Raw genomic sequence first — 24,766 nt, 5'->3', positions numbered from 1 at the left:
CGTTGCCCCTTGTCCTGTCACTGGGCACCACTGAAAAGAGCCTGGCCCCATCCTCTTGACACCCACCCTTAAGATATTGGTAGACATTGGTAAGGTCCCCGCTCAGCCTTGTCCAGGCTAGAGAGGCCCAGCTCTCTCAGCCTTTCCTCATCAGGGACATGCTCCAGTCCCCTCATCAACTTTGTAGCCCTCCGCTGGACCCTCTCCAGCAGTTCCCTGTCTCTCTTGAACTGGGAGCCCAGCACTGGACACAGCACTCCAGATGCAGCCTCACCAGGGCAGAGCAGAGGGGGAGGATCACCTCCCTGGACCTGCTGGCCACGCTCCTCCTCATGCCCCCCAGGACCCCATGGGCTTGCTGGCCCCCAGGGCACACCGCTGGCTGATGGGCAACTTGCTGTGCACAAGGGCTCCCAGGTCCTTCCCCGCAGAGCTGCCTCCCAGCAGGTCAGCCCCAGCCTGTGCTGGTGCATGGGGCTGTTCTTCCCCAGGTGCAGGACCCTGCACTTGCCTTTGTTGAACTTTATTAGGTTCCTCCACACCCAGCTCTCCAGCCTGCCCAGGTCTCGCTGAATGGCAGCGCAGCCTCTGGGGAATCAGCCACTGGTCCCAGTTTGGTATCATCAGCAAACTCGCTGAGGGTACGCTCTGTGCCTTCACCCAGGTCACTGATGACCAAGGTGAACAAGAGCCAACTCAGCACTGACCCCCTGGGGGCACCACCAGCTACAGGCCTCCAGCCAGACCCTGCACCACTGATCACAGCCCGCTGAGCTCTGCCATTCAGCCAGTTCCCAACCCACCTCACTGTCCACCCATCTAACCCACCCTGCCTGAGCTTACCTATGGGGATGTTATGGGAGACAGTGTCAGAAGCCTTGATAAGGTCAAGGTAGACACCATCTACCACTCTCCCCTTGTCTACCCAGACAGTCATTCCATCATAGAAGGCTATTAGCTTGGTCAGGCATCATTTCCCCTCGGTGAATCCGTGCTGACTACTCCTGATAACCTCCTTTTCCTCCACATGCTCGGAGATGACCTCCAGGATGAGCTGTTCCATCACCTTTTCAGGGATGGAGGTGAGGCTGACCAGCCTGTAGTTTCCTGGGTCCTCCTTCTTGCCCTTATTGAAGACTGGAGTGACAGTGGCTTTCCTCCTGTCCTCCATGACCTTTCAAAGATGATGGAGAGTGGCTTGGCAATAACACCTGCCAGCTCCCTCAGCACTCAGGTGCATCACATCAGGGTGTCAGGTTTGCCTAAATAACCTCTAACGTGATCCTCCTCGAGCAAGATAAAGTTTTCCTTTCCCCAGCCTTTCTCTCTTGTCTCCAGGGTCTGGCATTCCTGAAGGCTGGCCTTAGCAGCAAAGACTGAAGCAAGGCGGCAGTCAGAAACCGCCTCCTCTGCATCCTTCGTCACAGGGCACCCACCTCGTTCAGCAGTGGCCCCCCCGCTTTCCCGAGCCATCCTTTTCCTGGTCATGTATTTGAAGCCCTTCTTGTTGTCCTTGACATCCCTACCCAGATTTAATTCCATACAGAACTTAGCCTTCCCAGTCACCTCCCTGCATGTTCAGACAACATCCCTACATTCCTCTTAAGTGGCTTGTCCCTTTTTCCACATCCCATAAACTTCATTCTTGTTTGATGTTTGCCAGAAGCTCCTTGCTCATCCATGCAGGTCTCCTGCTCCCTTTGCTTGATATTTTATTCATAGGAATGCACCTGTCTTGAGCCTGGAGGAAGTGATGCTTGAATATTAGCCAGCTGTCTTGGGTGCACATACCTTCTAGAGCCTTAACCATAGGATCCTCCAAGGAGGTCCTTAAAAGGCCAAAGTTAGCTCTCCTAGAGTTCAGGGCTGCAATCCTACTTACCACCTTGCTTCCTTCATGCAGGAACACGTAACGCTGGGTTCTGGTTCACTCCCTTGGATGAGGCAGTTGCTTCCTTAACACAGGCACTGTACTAGCAGGGAAAATTGTATTGTGTATATATATAATTACATATATAATCGTATATACAAATGTATTGGCTCTGGAGTGCTATCAACACTTGATGGACATCCTTTCATGCTTTCCATATGGGAGGAGGTGACCTGTGACTGGCCTTTCGCTGATAATGGTGCTGGTTTCCAACCGCTTCCAACGATGGAGCGGCGGGGGCCTGGGCTGCAGGGTCACACAGGAGCGCCGACACCCCAGGCTCATTCTGCAGCATCAAATTGTTCCTTCCTGGACAGCAGGATCTGCATTTGTTACATTCTCCCAAACCTCCTCAGCCCAATTCTGTGTGCTAACGCTCGAGGAACCAAGCAAGGCCCCGAGAGGGATATGCTGTCCTTGACAGGAACCACACTTCCTCAGCCCCAAGCCAAGAGGTGCCTGAACCATCTGTCTCTGGGCACATATAGCATCTCCCGAGTGTTCCTGGCACGGTCTACAATCGCAGGAAATTCTTCAGGCAGTGCCTGTAGCACACATTCATTGAAATATCAGTGTTGCCCACAAGACTGATGAGATCTTAGGCTTGCTTCAAGCGCTACCAGTAGTAGCTTGGTACTATGTGAACCACTGTGTTAACGGACAGATGCTCCTGCCTTGCTGTGGGCTGGGGACAAGGGCTGGGACAGCTGAGATCAGCTACAGCATCTGTTTTTTCCATTTCCTTCCTCAAGCAGCAACACAGAACTACATCATCACTGAACAAAGCCCCCAAACTGCCCACTCCCAGGATACACCATGACCAGCGACCATTCTCTGTGTAAAACCCAGCATTAGAGCACTGCAGCTGCCCTGACTGCAACCGCTCAGTAGCGGATAGCTTTTCTGTGGAGCTAGCACTGCGCTTCCTCCACAGGTCCATGACATATGTGCAACCTGCAATTTTAATGACCAGTCACTACATCTTAAAATGTTTTTGCAATTGTTCCTAACATGGTGGGAGTTTTTGTAACCTCACTGTTTACCTGTTTTCCCAGTTACTAGGATGTTGAACAAATTTTCTCATGGGCCAAAACTGACCAACAGATCAACCCCATTACCGTGCTACTACGCAGCGCATCCTAAGCCTGTTCCTTAGAGCAGAGGGAAGAAGCATGATTAAAACCGTTTCTGAATCTCCATCAGAACTCTAAACCATCTAGACATTATGACCCCAGGAACCTCAATCTTCCCCATACTCTGATGAAAAAATATCAGTGGATCTGGTAGTCAGTGATAGAGGCAATAGTATTACGGCTGTACTGTCCATAAGGAGCCACTTCGGCGAGTTACTTTACCACCACCAAAAGCAGTCTCTTCCCCTGCAGTCAGACAGACCACTTCGCTCCACATCTTAAGCTAAAAATGTTCCTTTGAAAAAATCCTGGACAGTAACAGAAGCAAGTGTGGATGCACCACCACCACAGACAGGTAACAATCTTAGCCCTCTCAAACGGTCAAAACTCATCCTGGATCCAGGGGCGTACTGCCATCAGCTGTAGCCTTAGCTACGTATCGGTGAAGATGTTTTTGTAAGACAAGATAAAGGTTTAACTGCTCAGAACTGGCCTCTGGAAACTAAACGATCCAATACAGGGTTCTTCGATCATTGACTGATTACCATCAGGTCACTAGAAATCAGTACCTGGTCAAAGAGCAGCTCCACGGCTAGCAGACAAGTCACGTAACTAAGAACAGAAAGAACGGCTGGTTTCCTACAGGAAAAACACAAGACCAGATATATTTCACACAATGTTATTCACACATTTTGATTTTTACAGTATATACATGTGAACATTACATTATTCAATACGAGCCACCTGGAGTCAAACCTAATCGAACTGGTCCATAAACAATCTATATCAAAAAGCAATACTTGAGCAAAAAGTCTAGTGGTTCTACCCAAAGCATCAAACAGTTGAAAGGAAACCCAGTGATTTTCATGTTCCTGGATAGAATTTGTGCAAAATGATTTTTGGAAAGCAAGTGGAAAATTATGTTCAAGATACTGAAAGCACTGAGGATGATGGTTATAGGACTGTTTAAATTCAACCATGGCACGAATGCTACAGGGACGAAGTACTGGGACATCATCAGCTTCTGCCTGGACATCCCTGAAAGCCTAACTTACCGTCTTACATGCTGAAGAGAATGTTGGCTCTGCGCATTACGACATGCAGCATCTGTACACAGGGTGAAGATGGTCACTGAGAACTAACGTGTCCAAGGAAGGGGCTTGAAAGTCACCCTTTATGTGACTATGGGAAAGCTCTGGGTCCAACGACAGGGCTTGTACCTTGAGAGGAATTTTGTGAACTGTATGCAAAAACTACTCTGCGATTAGAATTGTGCTTACTACTAAAAATAATTAGGCCTACTATATCACTTAATGCAGGCACTAAATGACAGATTCAAAAACTGGAAGTAGGCCAGAACAAACTTTCCCATTTGCCTATTAATGATTCAACGCTACCCTTGAAAACGTAGCGCCTCAGTTGTATGCTTTAATAAGATTTAAGTAAACCTGCTATAAACAGTAAAACAACAGAATTCCTTATACAAGTTTATGCCACTACCATTTTCTTTCCTCATGATCGGACCCCTATCGTAACAGCCTTTATTTGATCAATGCTTGAGACATTTGTTTTCAAACTATCTTGTTGATCAAAACTTTTAGGTTAAGCCATCCAAAATGAATGTTCTACACAAAATACTTACTTCAACACATACAAAGCACTTTCTTTATCTTTCAGAAACTGAATATACAAAGTAAGCTTTTTCCAAAATATTTCCATAGGCAAAGGATTAAAAAGGATTTTAATTATACACATATGGTCACAATTCTGCCTTAAAAAGATCATTGGGAAATGTACATAAGGCCGCTTGTAAATGTACATCATCTTTATGTTACTGTTACAATGTCATATGTCCAGAGAAAAAAATTGACAGTATCATACATATTTGCTTTATGCTGGGAGAAGGTTATTCAAAAATACAGTACTCTTCTGTACAAAAAAATCATGCCACATTTATTAAGATGGAAGAAGCACTGGTTTCTGTGATAACCGAGTATTTCAGTCCATTTCTTACTATGCTTATTGTCCCAACTTCAAATTTGAACAGACTGATTTCCCAAAGTGTCCATATTAACAGAATCAACAGCTATGTTATAAACAAAACATAATGTTTCTCACAATAGATAAAAAGAAAGCCGGTTCATATTTCTGAAACCATATAAAGATAGAATTTAAAAAAATCACTCTTGATTTGCTGAAATAAATTTATATTATACAACACTATATGCCAGGGGGAGAAAAGGGAATGGGGATATGAATATACACTAAAATGCAAATTTTTGTCCCAAAAAGGGGTAAAACAAATTACATTTACAGCATGAGGTTTACAAATGTACATCTGTACAACCAAGGTAAGCATCACTACTAAATTAGCAAGGCTTGTAATAAACATCGAAACAAGAGATTTGTTTTCCAACTGTAAACTTACACCTATTAACTACACGTATACAATGCATATATTTATAGGAAGCAAAAAAGCTATCTGAATATTTAATCAATCATGCTTAAATGTTGAGCTATCAAGTTTACTTTTCAGTGGCCCCTTTTCTCTTCATCGATACCTATTTTTTTGCATCTACAGTGAGAAAGCAAAATAAATGCTCAACACTTTCAAATCCTTACAATTCTATATGCGAAATAAAAAAATACAAATCTCTACTCTTCCTGCATTGTAAAACTGACTGTAAAGTTAATACAGGGTTCACTCCTTTTCCAACAGTGTATTGTACTGAATGGAAGCACCACCATCATTTTAATCCCTCTACCTTGTACAACAATTAAATATATAGGTATATACAGCACTTATTTTTAATACATTGATCGAGAAAACCTTAGGGCACCATTAAAAAAAAAAACCAAAACCAAAAACAACTTTACCCACAGCAAGTCATGAAAGCTAATTTTGAAGTTCCCATTGTTTTGTTACTCCCTACTTTAAATTGCTGTGCCCAGTTTATTATTTGGATAGTATGTTGTGAACCACCAAAATACAACTTAACTTTTCAACATGTTAAATAATGTTTATGCATCTGATCAGTTTTAATCTGGTATAAAAGACTTCACACAAAAGGGAAAAAATAAGGATTAATTCTATATACAACTCTATAAACCTGTTGTGCTATGGTGCTGGGTAGACCTACCAGATTGCAAGCCAGTGTATTAAAAGAATACTGTACTTTTTCCCTTTAAAAACTATTTCAGTGACTTTACAAGGTAAAAATTTACAAAATATGTGACAGCTATTTTGATACAATTACATCATATACAGGCATTCTGTGCTTTGCCAGCCATCCAATCTGATAGGTCTCCGGATCAGGGCTGGAGATATTTTTTTCTTTTTTTTTTTAATAATTCACTCCCAAAAATATACACAAGAATAAAAATTTTACAAATGGATGAACAAAGTCAATAAATAGATTTAAAAAAATCAGAACGTTTATAGTTAAGTTGTATGTTTTGATCATTCACAATTCAATTTTTCTTCCATTTCTTTTTGTCTTTTACAGCATCCCATTTGGTGGTCCACCAATTGGCCCCAGATCAGCACTGTTCTTCAGGTAATACTTTTCCAGCTTGGCCAGAATGTGTTTGCCATAGGTATATTTACGCAGAGTTGTGATGTGGGGTCGAATCTGTGAGAAGAAACATGTTATTTTACCTCCCCCCCTTCAAAAATTTTAAGCAGCGGTTACTACACTGTAAAAACACCATGTAAAAAAAAAAATGTCAGAAGCCTGTATTTCAAAACGTTCTAAGTTACTGGAAAGATGTAAAACTGGCAATTTGGACTCAACTCACATACCAGTCACGGGAACTGGGAGATCGCCATTTTGTGGGAGCGCCTTCCTGGCGACTGCGGAAGCAGAGCTCCTGCAGGAATATGCTGCATTAAACAGCCCAGGGCAATTATGGCAACAGCACTTTTGTCCATGCCTGGATATTCTTAAGTAGAAAATGTGCCTGTATGTTAGGAAGTGTGGGATTCTCTTTTGGGGAAATACAGAATGGGTTTGTATCAGCAACCAGCAAATAGAGAGAAACCTGTATTTCTTCTATTATATGAAAATGTAGTATCTTCACAGAAAACCTGGCATAAAGAGAGGATATGAAATCCAACTTTTGAAACTTTTCTGTAGATTTACATTTTTAGCTCACTGCTCCATGACCTGAATATATTGTGCTTTATTAAGCTCCACTGAATTCAGTGTTTACACATCAAGTTCTAGATTACAGAACCAGTGAGTTTTACAGCTAGAGGGAAAGGTATTCTAGCAGAAATATTAGTATAGATAATATTTTCTGACCCAATAAAACCATATACAAATATACCTTGTGCATTATTATCTTCCGCTGAGCAGGTTCAGCCATATCAATCATCTTCTGAACAACATAGTTGGCATACTGGTCCTTCATCATGGTGTATAAGGCACTATGAGGACCATCATTCTGGCAACAGACCTCATCAATAAGTAAAGCTCTTTCAGAACGAGAAGCATGAGTTACACATTTTTCTACCACATTGCTGAAAAATAAGACAAACGCATTCTGTGACTTAAGATGTAATGTTCTTTTAAGTAGCATTTTAAAATTTCACTGAATAGTTCAAGTGTCTTAACATCACTAAAGAGAACACCGTAAATGCATCAAGTCCCGATTTCCAAATCTTTAGTCCGTGATGAATTAAGAAGTACTATACACTCCTCCTCATGTAAAAAAATATATATATTTTCTGATAATTATTATCTTGTAGGAGGGATTTTCCACTGGACCTACAGTGGAGATACTGGACCTCAGGTTACAGATGTATTCTAGTACATCTATTTCTGTTGTGGGCCCTTTTTAAGACACAACAGAGAAAGCCAGAAACAAGGCTTTCTGCTTTTTGAATAAAGATGCTTTTCAGGAGCATGCCTAGATCAGAAATACTGTCAAGCATTTCTTTTTGTAGAGGAAGTCTGACCTTCCAGAAATCTCAGAAGCTGGAAGGGCCATAAATGCTTATAAGACAAAGTGATTCTTGTCCTAAATTTGCGCTTTAGAAATTAAGCAAGATCCAAGGAAAGGATTACGAACAGGACAGACAAAAGTCCAGATAAACTTGCTAGTTTGCGTACAATCCATTTTTAAAACAAATATCCCCATAACATCGCAGCGCATTTCTACTTAATGTTGACGACAAGGTTAGTCTCACTAGATCATCCAGGATGAATTCATTTCGAGGTGTGCTTGCTTTAGCAAAAGGCACATAACTTATATTTCAGCAAAAAGCTGAAGGATAAGTTTTAGGTTCTAAATTTAGAGCAGTTCAGGGGCAACAGACTCCTGCAACTCCTTTGAGACTTCCTAATGCATAAAATCCTTGCCTGGCTGAATCACGGCTTATTAAGGATAGCCTTTTTATATCTGTAAATTGCTTGGCTGGACTGATTGATAGGACTGTCAGGAAGTCCCAGCTTACAACCATCAGCATATCAAGCAAGTCGGAGAGCTTTTCACCTGGCTCTGGGGATCCTCACATGGAGACTGGGAATTCATTCTCTGTGCTTGTACAGGGTGAACAAAAAACATCCCATTAACCCACGGAATCTTCTCTGGTTTGCCACAGAACAGCACTTCCCCCTTCCCTTTCCCAAATCTAGTATAAAAATACCACTACTGTACATCTTTATAAAAACACAACATTTCAGGAGGCAAGTTACACAACAGAAAAAAACCTACCATTATCCTTTTTGTAACACAAAAAAATACAATACTACAACTTTAAAAGGTTAGTGATCTTTAATATATGACAGCTGTGCAATACCTGGCAAATTTGTGCTGACTCAGAGCTAGAACTTTTCCTCTTATTTCTGAAACTATTTTACTCTTGTCTTCAGGACGACCATGCTCCAGTACATGTTGAATAACGTAATTTCCATATTGATCCTGAAAATAAGATGACTTCAATTTTCTTTTGTGTTCACACCAAGTAATCCATATAGCTTTTGTATAAACTTTCAAATTACTCTTCGCACAGATTTAAGGAAAAATACAATAATAACGTCAACATTATAGAAACAAATTGATGCAAGAAATATTGCATCAAGAATTAATGGGCCACAAAATTTACATGCAAATAAGCTATAAACCCAGCATTTTTGTAGACTACCTTTTTTCTTAAAGAAAGAAGTCCTCAAAATTAAGATCATTCTTTAACAGCCCTAATATCTCCCTGAACTTCAGTTCCTCAAGACAGTATGTTTTAAGTAGACTTGCATATACAAGAAACCACTGAGAAATAAACTAGACTGTAAATATGCAGCAAAAGGCTTTTTGTTTGTAGAAATTCCTACGAACACCAAGTCCCTTCCAGTATTTTAAAACTGGTTCTACTTCAAAGCCATTTGTGGCACACATTTTGTTTGTCTGAGACCATGACAGGAAATCATGTTGTGTAAGGTCTTTTACCTTCTTTTAGAAAAGATGCCCTTTCTGCGTAAGAATATGCAACATTTGTATTTCTGACAATGTATTTGTATTTAGACATCAGACGTTATCTAAAGGACATCTGAGTAAATTAACTACAGAAAGGCAATCTTTGCAATAACTACACTAATTATGTGCATTTACAATGTGTATCCGAAGCTACAGTCAAAAGTGTAAGAAAAAGGCTTTTTATATCTTCTTTGCCTCCCAACTTCCAAATTCATTTTCATTAAAACTATGGAAGGAAAGAAAAACAAAAAATCAATGTCTAAAAAACTAAAGAGGCAAACGCATTTAAACTATTTCTTAAACTAAGAAACAGGAATAAATTATGACAACAAAAAAAGCTCTGCAACACATTAAAAAATTAATACACACACTAACCTGCACCAGTTGTTCTGTGTGTTGATGCAGTTCCTCTAAGATTGGCAAAGTCTGCTCAGCAGTACAGTGTTCCAGAATGCGCTGAATTACTCTACAACCATATGGATGAGTTGAAAGTACAAATACCTTAAAATAGGATTGCAAACTGAAGTTAAACCAACTGAAGTTTACAGAGATAGTAATATTCAAATGTCTGAAATGGAACTGAACATGTCAACTACTATAAAAAAAAATTTGCCTTCCAGTATCAGAATTCCACCTCCAGGAGAAGCTGAGAAACAATGAAAATGCAGGTTTTTGTGTGTCAAGGATTCCAGTAATTATATAACTAAGAACTCAGGTTTTCATTAGAGTATTTCTAGCCTATTTATCTGTAAAGGAAAGCCTGGAAGTATGACCCTTAGTTAAGCACTGTTCACCTTTCAAGCTTTTCTTTGTACTTAGTACTTCATCTTCAAATGTTAAGATTTTGAAATTCATTTAAAAAAAAGTTCAATTATTACGGCTGATTTGTCACTAATTTCACATTCTAGCATATACGACAGTCTTCCTGTTACAGATACAGAGTTTGTAAATAAGTATTCAAAACATACAGTCAAAATCTTGCTTATTCCTTTTGTTTGCTTCTCCAGAAGCCAGGTTTGTGTTTTGGGGATTAATTCAGAAGGTTTAAGAGGCAGTGTTGGTCAGAACTGAACACACAATCTTGTCTGACTAGACAGTGATCCAAACTATGCAGGCAGGCAGGTGAAAAAGATACATATTATTATATGACGTGACTAAAGCCTATTATTTTTCATTTGCCACTTCAGATTAGCTGGTATTTTTTTATATATAATTACTTGGAGCTGAGGGTGGATGTCTAGTAAAGAGAGTCACATTTTAGTCAAAAGGCTGTATTTACAGTTTAGAAACTGCATCTCATCTACCCCTATACCCTTTGATCTAGAAAGACCTGATGCTAGAAACCTTGGCATGCCATTTATTACTATGTATAACAATAATTCAGGTATTGCTGTTGTGTAAAATGTGAGAGAAGGGTATTGTAGATTTTGTTCAGAAATACGTTTGGCCATCCATTAAAGTAAAATTTAGTTAACACAGCCAAGTTAGTGAGATTTTTACAATTCTTAAGACTATAAAAGTATACGTTTGTCTCAGAATATTAAAATCTTATTTAGCTGCAGCATATTCTTTAGCCTGCAGCACAGTATCAACCTTTTATTAATAATTTTTTTGGAAACAGAACAAAAACCCCAACCTTAAACAAACAAATACCACCACCACCCTTCACTTAACACTAGCTCATATGTAGGAAACAGATTAGTAGATTTCTTCAAAGTATTTCCTTAATGACAGACACTGATTGGGAAACGCTGAAAGAGACTTGCAACATAACCAATGGAAAATGGAAATTTTAATGAAAAAGTATATGCTAGAGAGCAGATACTTTATTGTTATGTCAAAAACGGCAATGTTAAAAGTTATAAAGGAAATCTGAAATGGTGTATCACAAAACTCAAACAGAAAGCCTGGCCTTAAGCCAAATACCTCGTACGTATTTATAATACATCCAAACAGGTCTTTCTAGAGCCCCATCTCCAACAGATTCATCTTTTTACAGCATGTTAACTGTCTCTTCAACCGCTTTTCCATTTTATCATCCCTTTTTTATCCTACTTAAAACAAGCTGACAATGTGCCAAACACTATATTGTACAGGCAAATGATGGAAAAAGATCTGCAAATCAAAGCAACCCTACAGAAGAGGAAAGGAAATGAACTGCTGACATTACCTGTCCTTTGAACGCGTCAATGATGAACTGGAGCGACTGGGGTTGAACACACTCAATACATTTTTGTACAACATGGTTTCCATTTTGATCTTTCACACATTTCAGAACATGGCCATCCAACTCCTTCACCATTTCATTCTGAAGACAAAAAAAAAAATTATCCTTGTCTTTACAATGATTCTTCCTCACCCTCAAAAGAATATTCCATTTCATCCTAACTATCCAATCTTCATATACACTGGTGGTTTACTTCTGTACGTCAACATTTTAATTTTAATTTAAACAACTATTTTAGTCCCTAGGGCATTTCATAATGAAGGAAAGGATCAACAACTTAAACAAGTAAAAAGACTGATGTAATAAAAAGAAATAAAATAAAAAAAGTATTGCTCTAACTTACAATTACCTGCTGGTCAGGCGAGATTGACTCAAGTGCTTTCTGAATAACACGACAACCATACATCTGTAGGGCTAATGGCAGAACATGACCACGTATGCGTGTTGCCAGGGCTAACTTTTGATCCAGGCTTCCAAACTGAAAAAAAATAAAATAAAATAAAATGCTGTTAACAAGTGAAGACATAGTGCAGCATGCTGGAGTTTACATGTCAGAGTAAGTACTTTCATGATATATTTCATGTTTACTGTGTGCCTTGAATGATTTTTCCCTTTGTACTTCTGGTAGGTGCATTTACCAGAAGCTTTTATTTTCTAAATGCAACATTTTGTAATATTCCACATTCCAGTCGCATACGTGCTATCAAATGCATGACCTTGAAAGACAACAGAAGAAACTGAAGTAGTTTATACTTCTCTGTTTGTAGGAATATTTAAGTGCAATAACCCACTTATTTAGACAAATTATACCAGGCAAATTAATTGCAGATTACTATAAAATACTAATTCAAATCTGTTTTTCTCTGATTATCTCAAATTCGTACTGGTCAGTGTATATTACATCTTGTATACAGTAAGCAAGCTGTAACAGGAGGGGGCGGGGGAAGCAGATTTCAACCCCTGAATTTACCAAGAAGCTACTTCAAACTTTACATGGCTTGAATGATGATTCTGACCATGGGCACTTCAAGAAATTTAGAAATGCTTGGGCTCTGCAGACCAAAGTCAAAATGTTTTTGAACACTGGCTGCATTAGTGTAACCCAACCAATGTCCTTCAGCAGTAGCTAGTTCCTGCCCATGTTATTCCTTCCACAGTGCTACTACAGCCTCCTGTGCTGCTCCCTGTTGAGCAGAGTAAAGCCAGTTGAGCTTCATAATAATACACATAATCCTGTTCCCAGATCCCCATGTAAGATCCTGAGTTGGCACAGTACAAGAGACAACACAGAAGCAATCAGCTGGACAACCAACTGGGTAGCACCAGCAATATTCACACAGCACTGCTGAGAACTCCCAAATCCGACATCTGTAGTCATCCAAGACTCTGAAGAAAACTCAAACAACTTTGCCTTCCTACTTAAATAATGAGCCAAGTCCTTTACTACACCTAAGGCCTACTGCACTTTTTCTTGAGAACTCTTCCGCAGAATTAAGATGAAAACACTCAACTGAATGATTATCTATGTAACCATCCAACCTAACATTATGGAAAAAACCAGCACCTGATGACCCTTGAACAAGATCAAGATCTTACCATATGTCAGCCAGGCTTTTCAGAAGGTATTCTGATTTGTAAAAAAAGAGCATCAAGCAAAAAAAAAAAAAAAAAAAGTAATCACATTGTTTCATAGATTATTCCTTAAAAACTACATTTTTGTTTACAGCAACCATCTTATTTCTTAATGAATGTTTTCCAGCTTCACCTTCTATCCACCCTGATACTTCGACAAGCTCCCTGATTTAAAGTACACTAAGCCAGATATCTTTCCTACATGTAACTTTTTCTAGGACACAGGTATTGCTTATTCTCCTCTCAGCAAATCAAATCTTGTAACTCTTTGATAAGGCCTTTTTTTTTTTCCACCCCATAGTTCTTAACAAAATCCAAAGCTGTTTTAAATACTAGTTCCCGTAATATTGGATGTATGTTATGACATCCCTTCCTCAAAGTTTTTCCACCCCAATACATGTGTTTCTTCATATACAGCACTCGACAAAGTTCACACCGCTATTTATTTTGGGTGCAAGCGCTTCTTAGAGACCCACTTTTTACCAGGATGCAGGAAACAATAAGTATCATCCTTCAAATCTTTATGTTCACTATCATCTGCTAAAAGACTCTGTAAATTACTCTAAAAGGCTTGCAAAGCCTGAGTGTGCAGCCTGTACATTCATCAATGTTCACCAATGTATGTACCACCAATGTAAAGAGCAACTGTGCCTGTTTGCCTGTTACAAATAAAAAAACCAAGAGGATACAGAACAGAAAACATGTGTGCAGTCTTACACGCCTGGGTTTGGTGGTGAAAGTCCAGTAGAATTCTACTATGATGTTAAGAAAAAAGTTACATTTAATCAGATTTTACAGCATTTCATTTGCATTTCTGTTCATACACTTAGTGTTACGCTTACCTCAAAGAACTTCTGTATTACATAGTTTCCAAACACATCAGTCATCAACTGATACGCTGCTTGCAGGATCTCATTAAATACCATCTGGCGCTCAGCTGGAGTAGCTCGCTCCAGCTTTTGCTGTATAAATCTAAGTGCAAAAAAAGGTACATTATGCTTTACATAAACAACAGGAAAACCTCTCAAACACTATTTCAATGAGACACCTCAAAATTCTAAAGCAAGTATTCAACCCTTATAAAACTTATTAAAATGAAAGTAGTGCCTTTGCGTATAAAACTATACATTTTAGTAAAATTATACTTAAAAACTTTCATTTGAAAAGGATTAAAGATGAAAAGAATAACAATAGCTAAGTACCTGATGATGTATTGCTGAAAAAAGTTTTACATTCCAGATGCCAGATATTTTGTTTTCTTAATCAACCTCTTTTTCATACCTAAATACTAGTTTACAAGTCTAGTTATAAGGCTGCTTCAACACTGAAAACTTCCACAAGCAGCTAAATTTATACTAGTTTTATAATGAAATTTCCTAGAGAAGGAAAAGGTCAGTGTAAGAGCATGTGTGCCAATTAATGGCATGCTTTGTATTAAGATGACTATCAGCTCATTCAAATGTCTGATGTTAATATAACAATATCAAAACAGTAAAACATTATTAAGTTATTAACTTCACTATAATTACCTAGAACCATGCTGGTCTTGGGAAAATTCAACAATATGTCCAACAAGGTCTCTTAATTGAAGATTAGGGAAACGATTGTTTCTGAAATCTTCCAGCAATCGACTACGTCCAGAAGGCATAATATCAGACCTACTGTAACGAAGGCGTGAAGGAGGGAAGAGCTGACTGGTGGAGCTAAAAAGACTGGAGGTACTTGCTGCACTGCGATACTTTGCTTCGGCTCCAGGTGCTGCAGAAATATAGCGACCACTACCATTTGTCAGTCCTCCTACAAGGAAGCAGTTCTGTCAGTAAAAGCCATAAGGAAAGTAAGCAACAGCAAAACAGTAAGTGTACTAGAACTACGGATACACCCTGGAGCCAAAGAAAACAACGGTGTTGTCTTGTTGTTTATATTTACCTCATTATGGTTGGAAAAGTTAGATAGCTTTATCTTCCAATATAATAAAACCATTCTCCTCCTCATTTTTATTTTATGTGAAGGGCACCAGGGAAAGAAACGCCATTAGAATAATATAACAAAGCAGGTAAAGTGAGCACCCACTCAGAGTTACAGAAACCTTAGAACTGGGTGGGCCTTAGCTTAGTGGGCAGATTTCCACTTCATAAGTAATACTCACACCTTTGTTAGTAGTCTCAAAGTTAGCCAATTGTTTCAAAATAGACCATGAAATCTGAACTACCCTTCAGTCCCTACTGAGGTACCTTTCCAACTTACAGGGTGAAAGGGCATTTTTGGGGAGACACACATGGTGCCTCTTGCCGTGCTGTACCTGTTCTGCAGGATATTTGATGACTTCAGCATCCCAGGCTTTAATCTGGTACCTCTTGTAAGCACTAAATATGTCAAATTTCAAACCAGGTAACTAAGAATGCTCTACTTAATTCTAAACCACCCAAAGATATAAAGTTACTTTTAGGAACATAAGTCTTTTCCTTGCTGTGAAAACATTCACTGTCACTACACTCTGTCTTCCCTTACTTTCTAAGAACTAAATTGCCTTCCTATGTTTAGGTTCTACTCCTTTTTGCTAGGATTCCATCTACAGCTATCATCATCTCAGTCCTGTGAATTTCTCCTCATATATTGCTCTCTAATCAGTTTATGTCACTCATCTCCTCCAACAGCCCTCTCTCCCCTCTATTTTACAACAGGCAACAATTATCACAAACAGCATGCAAACAAAGCATCTTTCCCAACTACAGAATGATTTTAAAAGGGATACTGCTAACTATATTACAAGCAGAAATCCTCAAAGACAATTCCCACCTAGAAACCTCAACTCTACTACTTAAACAAAACCCCTAAAATTATCAAGTATGAATTAGAGAAGGAAAGCATTTTCAGTTTCCCTATCTAGAAAGTGACACAGTAACTGAAAGCCCTTTCAAAGTCAACAGAGGAAGTATCTACATTTGAATTTAAAACAAATTGCAGTATGTGCTGTTTGAATGGTGCTCTATTACAAAATTAATTAAAAAAAAAATAAAAATCAGCTGACAGTGCCCCAGCCAAGCCTTCTTTTGGTTCCAAGTATTTATAAGGCCAGGCAACAACAGTGTTACAGTGGGCTGGTAATGTATTAATAGTAAAGTATCTATTTTGAAAGGTCAAAATTACTATACCAGAATCTAAGATGTTAGTGCTCTGCAAGACATATCAAGCATCACGTTTATGCATTGTGTAGGATTATGCCCTAAAATAGAAATAATTAGTATTTATTTTACAATTAGTTTTCAAAATTCAGTGTAAAAATCAGTAAATACTTTATGCCCCGCAATACCTTTTAAAAACTGCTACATTTTCCTTGAAATTAAAGTCATTTAATTCTTTACAGCCATAAAAATCAAGGTTTTTTTTAAACTATCATTTTTAGTTTCCACTGACAATCACTATTTCCAGAAAAGACCTGACAGCAACATGACACTAAAATACAAAAAGAAAAAAGAATCCCAATATTCTGCAGGTGAAGCAGTATGGACAGTGATGTTCTATGGTCACTTCTCTTCTAGGAACAGCCTTCTAAAGAACAAAAAGTTATGCACCTGAAATTATGGTATTTCTCAGCTAGATTTCTTAAATATATGAATGAAGTCTTAGCTTCCCCGTAAATGCTGTGTAGTAACACTATTTAATACCACGAGAGGGCAGCAAAGTCCGTTCAAAAGGAAGTGTTACAGGCTACTTTCCTGTCGTAGCATCTCTATTACTCCACTGATCACATGTTCAATTCTGTGCCAGAAACTAATAGTTTTGATTATATGTTCACAAACTGCATGGCTTTAATTAGCATTCACATGTGCAGTTCCATGACTGTATCAGGAATAGTTTCAGCTTTGCTTTTTTTTTTCTTTAACTGAGTTTTCATGCAAGTATAAATTAAATTTATCCAGCACTTAAACCAGAAATTAAGAAACTTTGTAGTTTTTAACATGCTATATATGTGTAGTAGAACTGCACATATACATTTCACACTCAAGATTATCAAGCCTTTCTTCAGTCTGATTTGGGAATGATTCCTTTTTAAGTCTTCTAAGACAACTAGATGACTATGCTGCAACTGGGAGGCTCTTGTCTAGCTGGTGAAACTACTTCAGAAAATCATGTTAAGCAGGATCATAATTCAGGAAGGCTGAAAACATATCCACTGTGCCTAGAAGAACCTGTCATACTTCAAAAGCACACAGAAAGGTTAACCTTTTAAAACCCTGGGCACTACCATAAAACCCAGTAATTTATAAAGTAACTAGATTTTCTTCTCATAAGCTTCTACTACAGCAGCAGTATTATAGCTCAGTGGCAACTCTGCAGATTTGCAAAACTGTAAACCCCCCAAAATAAAAGCATATTATCATAGGTACTTATTATATGCAGATATACTCTTGTATACAACGTATACAATTCTTGTATACAACTCTTAAAATTATTTTTTTTTTTATTACTTTCTCAGTCCAAAATCACCAAAGCATTAGTGTGGACTTTAAGGACACCTGGCCTCTTTTCTGAAAACTTCGGGTGTGCACAGCTTAGAAAAGGAAAACTGAAATCTGAATTCTAGTTACCCTATCACCTCCCCAGGCTCTTCAAGAACTAAGGACACTTGTTCTACAGATTCTGATTCCAAACTACAAAGTTAACAGCCTAGGTCTTATGAATTATTTGGGGAACATACGCTACTGAGTAAAGCACCTAGTCTAAACATTTCTGCAAACGCTGACATTTTAAAAGACTTATCAGGCATCAGTACAGCCACACAATTACAAACCGCTGGGGAATAAAGCATACAGTTCATTCTTCAGATAATCACTTAGGTATCACTTCTGATCTTGTAAAACAGAGTTCTCCGATGCAATGATTAATATTATGTTTGTTTTACAGCTTAATTGAACATAAAACCCTGTGGCTAGTCCATAGGGAAGAGGAGGCACAGAGGTATAAAGGGGATATAGACCATCTAAAACAGAACCTTACTAAGCTTCAAGGACACAAAGCATGTTAAAAGTACTAACTCCTTAATGTGGATAGCGTATTTAATGTAAAGGAGAACGTGAAAAAAATACTAAAAACTAGATCTAAGCACATTAGATAGCATTAGTCTGTTAGTACTTACTATCAAAGTATTTTAAAAATTAACTAAGACATAAACCAGATTTACTGCACAGTAACTGTTTAAATCAGTCAGCAGTATTATTTTCTAGTAAAATCATGCATGAATATATACACACTTTAAACTTGATTTCTACAAAGTATTTGTTGACCTGTAAAAAAACATAGCTTCATCTCATCCTCAGCTAAAAAATTTCATCTTCATATAGAAAACAGAATTACACATATGCACGTACACATATATGCATATATATGTACATATTTTACCAATCAATGCAAGTGCTTATTATGCCTGGTTTACTGAAGCCCTACAGAGTAGGTACACAGCAGAGGCAATGCAAAGTTCCCCATCCTGTCTAGCCAAGAGGCCTTCACTCTTTCCTAGAATGACCACTTCTGAAGATAAAAACATCAACCTGACCTACTAACAAACTTGGCTTGCAACACACAGAAAATAATTACCTCCGAAAGTCCAGATTTTAAAAATCCTCGTCTACACCAAACCCTTCAAATGCTGCAATATACCATCAGAGTATGCACTATCAATCTAAAAGGATTTTTAATAATGTAGGAAAAATCCTTCCCTCTTGCTGTTTTTTGTCCCTGGGAGTGAAAGGGTAGTTCAAATTCATGACCTTACTGCTCCAACTGATTACAGCAAAGCAGCAGTTACAGACAACTGACAAATCCCTTCAAATACAGGAAAACTGACACTGGAACAAAGCAATTAGCATATTCCTATTTTAGGATGTTGGATAAGAATTGGTGAGAAGAGATAAACCCAGTAAAATATCACAAGTTTCTTGTAAAAGGGAAATTGGTCTTTTAAGCTACAAATTGCAGCAGTGTCTGACAAAGGGGTTATAAAACCATGCACCCTTTCCCAGTATTGTGCTCTAGTATTCTGGTGGCTATAACAGGAGCAATCGAGTTTGATTTTAAAATAGGAGTTAAACTTAGCTGAACCTGTTGATAAAAGCAGGCGGGACAACAAGTTTTGAAGGTGGAGGGAGAGCTGCATTTGACAGGCATTATCAGAATACCAATGGAAACTGCATGCATACATGAACTTACAGTGTTGTTCTACTCTGAAAAGTGACTACGTGTTTAATCATACCCTTCTTAAAATATACTCCCTGTTTGATTTCAGGTATAACTTCTCACTTGGCGAGGAAGCTTTGCCTTCTTGTTTTTTATGTGTGAACAAAATAAATGCTTCCAAGAGTAGCTGATGAACACACCAGAATAAATTTAACAGGACAGACCATTAACTGCAGAAATAGTCTTCAACTTTTAGCAGTGGTGCACCTCGGACATAACTGCTCAAATAAACGACACAGGGCAGAGCGCAGGAAGTGCTAAAAAAAGACTGCATTTTTGTGAAAGCAAAAATCCAAAAGACCTCAATTTTCAAATTTCAGATTGATTTGGTAAGGTAGCGAAATGTTTACCCGTAACCAAGGTCCACTTCATTTGCAAGATGAAGAGGCAGTACACATGGAAGCCAACAAGCTTGTGTCAATTTTCAGAGTACAACTGTACAGCGTGTAAAAGTCAGAATGATCTAGTACATGATTTTAACAAACTCTTATGCTTAGTTCACACTGCCAAACAGTCTGAAGTGGATTAAAATCAGTATTTAACAATTTCTGCTAACAGAGGTAATCCTCTATACTGATTGCAGCTTATTTTCTCAGAATTGAAAAAAGTATTTTAACATTTATCAAATGTGAAGCAATATAAAAACATCAAGTGTTTTGAATTTTAGATAATGCCTTCCAAAATTTGTTTAAGTATAGTTTTCAGCAATATGAAAACTATAGTGAGAGTACTTTGAAAAGAAAGAAAGAAAAAGATTTCCATGATAACCCCATTGTCAGATGTTCAGAACTTTCTCAAAAGCCTCCATTTGGGCTGAAACTTTCCATGCTTGGTCTCAGCCCAAAGGTGCACTTTGTAGACCTGAAAAAGGAAAAAAGGTAAGTAAAAAAAAATAAAATGTGCTGAAACATCCCCTTGCCCAGTTTTACTTCGGGTATTCAGCACTTAACCGTGAAGGGGATACTGAACTGTAAATGTAATATATTTAAATTACTTTTAACCTTGTTATACAAATCATTCACATATTTCTCTCTAAGTGTATTTTGGTAGGCACTTGAGTTTTTTCCTGTTTTATTTGTGCTAAGAGAAGTACAGGGGATTAGGTTGCCTATTACACGCACGAAAGTGTGCACTGAATAGTTACTGGAGCAACTGGCAACTCAATCTTGAAATATATGATTTTAGCATCCAAATTAAATGACCACAAAGACTTGCAGTGAAAAGAAAAGAGAAAGCTTATCGAGAAAGCTTATCAAGTAACCTCAGGTTAGAGGCATTATCTTCTAAATATACTGTAGGCTGTGGTGGGGTTTCTGTAGATTTTTAATTTTTATTGCATTTTTAATTTTTTATAAAAACAAGGTTGAGCTCCCATGTCACCTAACTAGCTCAAAAATTTTCTACAAAGATTACTATCATCATTCCTTAAAAAAAGTGTATCTGGTAACAGAGAGCCACCACTGACAAAGCCTTTGCTACTTCTTTCACAAAATATTTTGGTTTTTTCCACCAGCCTGGTAATAAACTATTGTCTTCCTGGCAAAGCATCTAGGCCATGAGGCAGAAGGCTCACTCACTCAAAAATAACCTTTCAATACATTTTACAGTGACAGCTTTGCTGACTTTCTACTTTATCATGGTAAGGGGCAGTAGTGAAAGCCGCTTCACTGTTAAACACAGTATAATCTTAAAACATCCTTTAAGTGGTAATACACTGTAGTAGAAACAAAATAATGCACCTTTGCTCCTCCATACTGTAGAAACATAATACAAAAAGGACCAGTAAGTCTTACTGGACTCTCTATCAGGCTTCTGCAAGGGAAGAGAAATCAGTTGTTGGCCTGATATTGCAAAAAAGCTGAGTGCCCTCCACTGTCAAATCAACGAGCATTTGAGCATGCTCTTCACCTTTCAGGAATGGCCCCTCTTCATTACAAAACTGTTTAACAGCAAAGGTAATGTGACATCTCTTATGCAACATATATTTTACACATAGAAATACATACACACATACAAACAAAAAGTGTTTTTTTGGTTTTTTGTTTTTGTTTTTTTTACCTAAATGCAAACTGGATGAGGATCCATGTGATGAAAGTGATGGCGGTGGCGTAAGTGAATGTCCTGGCGTTTGGCTTGGCAGAGGCATGCCTATTGGACTTGGAGAGGAGGAAAATCCCAGACTATTGTAAAATGGCTGCCCTATGGGTGCTAGGCTGCTACTAGATCTTTTGTACAAGTCAGAGCTAGTAGATAGAGAATCTCTCCTTGTGGCACTACTACTTGCAGAACTGCCAACTGAAGAAGAAATAAAAAGACCCTAATTACACAGTGTCAACTGAATAAAACCTATCCCCAACTACAGCTGGGCAATAACAGATGCGATCACAATAATTACAGCAATCGTTATGACAAAGACAATTACTGTGATAACCACACATGCTTTTAAGTAAATCTAAGTGGGTATAAACATACCACTGGTAAGTAATTTCACCAATGCCCATGTCTTTCAACATTTCATTCTAGATTTCTCACAGCAATATTGTAGTACTCTGTTTTAACCACCTGGCTTCAGGCTTTGGGACAAATAGGGAATTTATGAGATTAGATTACACTGTCACTTTATTCACTTTATAGAATAAATGATTCTAAAAATATTTCCACTAAAGTCTTTGATAAATTTTTTTCTACTGTAAATTATGAGACAGTGATACTTGATTTCAGGAAGAAGGCTAAAGAAAATTGACTGCTGTTTAAGGGCTCAGAAAATCTACGTTGCTGTTCAGCCGTTCCTGAACTTCCTCCTTTGTGAACCCCTCACCTGTAGGAAAAAAATGACTGCTTAAAATTCCCTACGAGAATTATGGTTCTCAAAGAAGTGTTTTGAAAAGATATTATAAAGAGGGAATAGGCTAAGGAAAAGATGAGCAGCAGAGCAGAGATAGGAAAATTAAGGAGAGAAACTGAAAATGTGATTTTACTGCTACCAGTATTTCTCAAAGTCAAATCAGATTAGAAGCTTTGGATAACAGTGTATTAGTGAAGGATTGGTTATCCTGCACAGCATCATTCAGCAGGGCGATGAACAGTCTAGGATAAATTAGGAGAACAATAAAAAGCTTTTAGAAATGTTAAATTCTAGTATTGTTACATACTAGTGAAATACTCAACTACCGTGCCTGTAATAAACACTGGAACTTTATTATACTCATGAACAAAACCAAGATTATGGATATTAACAAAGATACTTTATAAGCTAAATTTGGAAAATGGATTTCTACTTCAACTTAAAAAGGTCAGAATTTATACTTCCACAATCTTCACCCTTGTCAGGCACCTTTTCCTACTAAAGCTGGCAGCATGGCCCAATATAAAGGTCTCCTGATACTTTCCATTTTAAGACACTAATTTATTTTCTCGTAACATTAGCAACTTGGCTAATACTTTTCATGGCAAGTATCCGCTTGAATGAAGTTTTTCAAAGAGGCTGTGCCCAAACGCTGCCATTTCAGAAAAACAGGCAAGGAAAGATGCTTTATCCTTAGCAAAATAATCCAGCTACCTATTATTTGAAAAGCTAATGCTTTCAGGTACTCAGACCAATACGCTAGCAACAGGAGACCTTTATTTTCATGCTCTTCAATTGAGCTAAAAATCTTAGCAAAATCACAGTTCATACAAGTTCAGCACAGACTTATAGCTGAAAACTTAGAACTCCTGTCCATACATGGCACATCTGAGATAGCTAATAAACTTTTCCCTGCAATTGAGCTTCTAGGCTTCTGTGTGCCATGCCAAAAATGGACTGAGACTGCTGTCCAAGATCCCACCTTATGTTTGGAAGGCCCATCAGGCAGTGTGGAAAGGAAGTTTTCCAATTCAAATGCAGAGGAGACAAAAGCCAAACACAAGAAATAGACCAGGGAAAAATAAAAGAAAAAGAAAAACAAAGAAACCAGAACCAGGAGGAGAGAGAGGTCAGACAAAGGAGCCAACAAGGAGACTGCAAGAAAAACTGGCAAGCACTTTTCAAAGCCAGTGGGACTGAGGATGAAAAGAAAGCAGATCTGAAGAAAAGTCAGGCTGTAGAAGGTATATGTGACTGTGGGGCAAAAAGACTGGAATAGTAAGCTGATGATGGGAACATCACACAGTACAAGCAGAAACAGAAACATTTGGGAGGGGTAGGGGAAGCAGGAGATAAATACTGCCTGTAAACTGGGAAGACATACTACAGGAGAAGCCAGAAGGAAAAGATACTGGACTAACTAGGCAAGGAGATTGAGAATAAGAAATCAGAAGAGCAAATTAAGGCAACAATTAGAAAGAAATCTCAAGATTTGAGACTAGGTCTACAAGTTCTGGCTCAGCTAGTGAACCATGTGAATGTTAATATAAAGCTACATGATGGATTGTTATTTTTCCAACTATGAAAAAATCTAAGCAAACTTTAGCTTTCTTTCAGGGTTTCTTACTCGGCTAAATTACTGCAGCTTAACAAGTTACTGTGAACCAGCTGAACGGCATTTTCACACACACAGAGGCAACGCTCACAAAAACCAGAAGATAATTTAAATTGGCTCACCCCTCTTCACCACTAAGCTAATGTAATTACTTTACACATGTTACAAGGCAGAAGTAGGCACCTGGAAAGCTGCTGTAGTTGATCTAATTCTTAGCTACCTGTTAAGCTGCAGTAACTTACTCCATTTTAGGTTTAGGTACGTGGTATGACTAACTTTGTAATAAGATAATAGATGTAATGTAAAGAGATATAAATAATGTAAATAGACTGTAACTGTAAAGTACATACAGCCATTTATATGGTATGCTTGCCTCTTCAGTTTATATTTTGTTGTTCAGTCATTCAGCTAGAATACGCTCACCTTTACATTTTTTGCAGTTTTTTTTTTCCCCCACGTAACAACTGAAAACGTAAGGGCAAGACCTATATTGCCATCTATCAGTCTTCACAGCTATTTTTTAACTGAAATTCAACCTTTACAACACATTGAGTTACAAAGAAGCTGAAACTTTGGCAGGTAAAAAGTTAAACTTGTTTTTCATTTGCCTCAACATGCATTAACACCATTTGTTTAAGTACTTGCCTGTGTAATTCAATGCATACATACATAC

The 24,766-nt window shown here is 38.2% G+C and overlaps 1 protein-coding gene across 13 annotated transcripts in view; it reads right to left on the bottom strand.

Moving 5' to 3' along the window:
• Window positions 1-4,705: 4,705 nt before the first annotated feature.
• Window positions 4,706-24,766, bottom strand: part of PUM2 (pumilio RNA binding family member 2) — a 73,631-nt gene continuing 53,570 nt past the window's right edge. For 7 of the 13 annotated variants that reach the window (XM_037392804.1, XM_037392805.1, XM_037392808.1 and 4 more), the window contains 9 exons: window positions 21,692-21,928; window positions 14,926-15,193; window positions 14,239-14,368; window positions 12,108-12,242; window positions 11,708-11,845; window positions 9,913-10,038; window positions 8,867-8,988; window positions 7,393-7,585; window positions 4,706-6,695 (listed from right to left, as the gene is read on the bottom strand). In XM_037392804.1, the coding sequence (XP_037248701.1) occupies window positions 6,564-6,695; window positions 7,393-7,585; window positions 8,867-8,988; window positions 9,913-10,038; window positions 11,708-11,845; window positions 12,108-12,242; window positions 14,239-14,368; window positions 14,926-15,193; window positions 21,692-21,928 (1,481 nt within the window). In that variant the 3' untranslated portion in view covers window positions 4,706-6,563. The other 6 variants (XM_037392809.1, XM_037392811.1, XM_037392815.1 and 3 more) reach the window with 4 other exon arrangements.

This window comes from Falco rusticolus, chromosome 6 (assembly GCF_015220075.1).
Source record: "Falco rusticolus isolate bFalRus1 chromosome 6, bFalRus1.pri, whole genome shotgun sequence".
Classification (NCBI taxonomy): domain Eukaryota; kingdom Metazoa; phylum Chordata; class Aves; order Falconiformes; family Falconidae; genus Falco; species Falco rusticolus.
The sequence above is the reverse complement of the archived record's forward strand: the minus strand, read 5'-3'. Positions and strand labels throughout refer to the sequence as shown.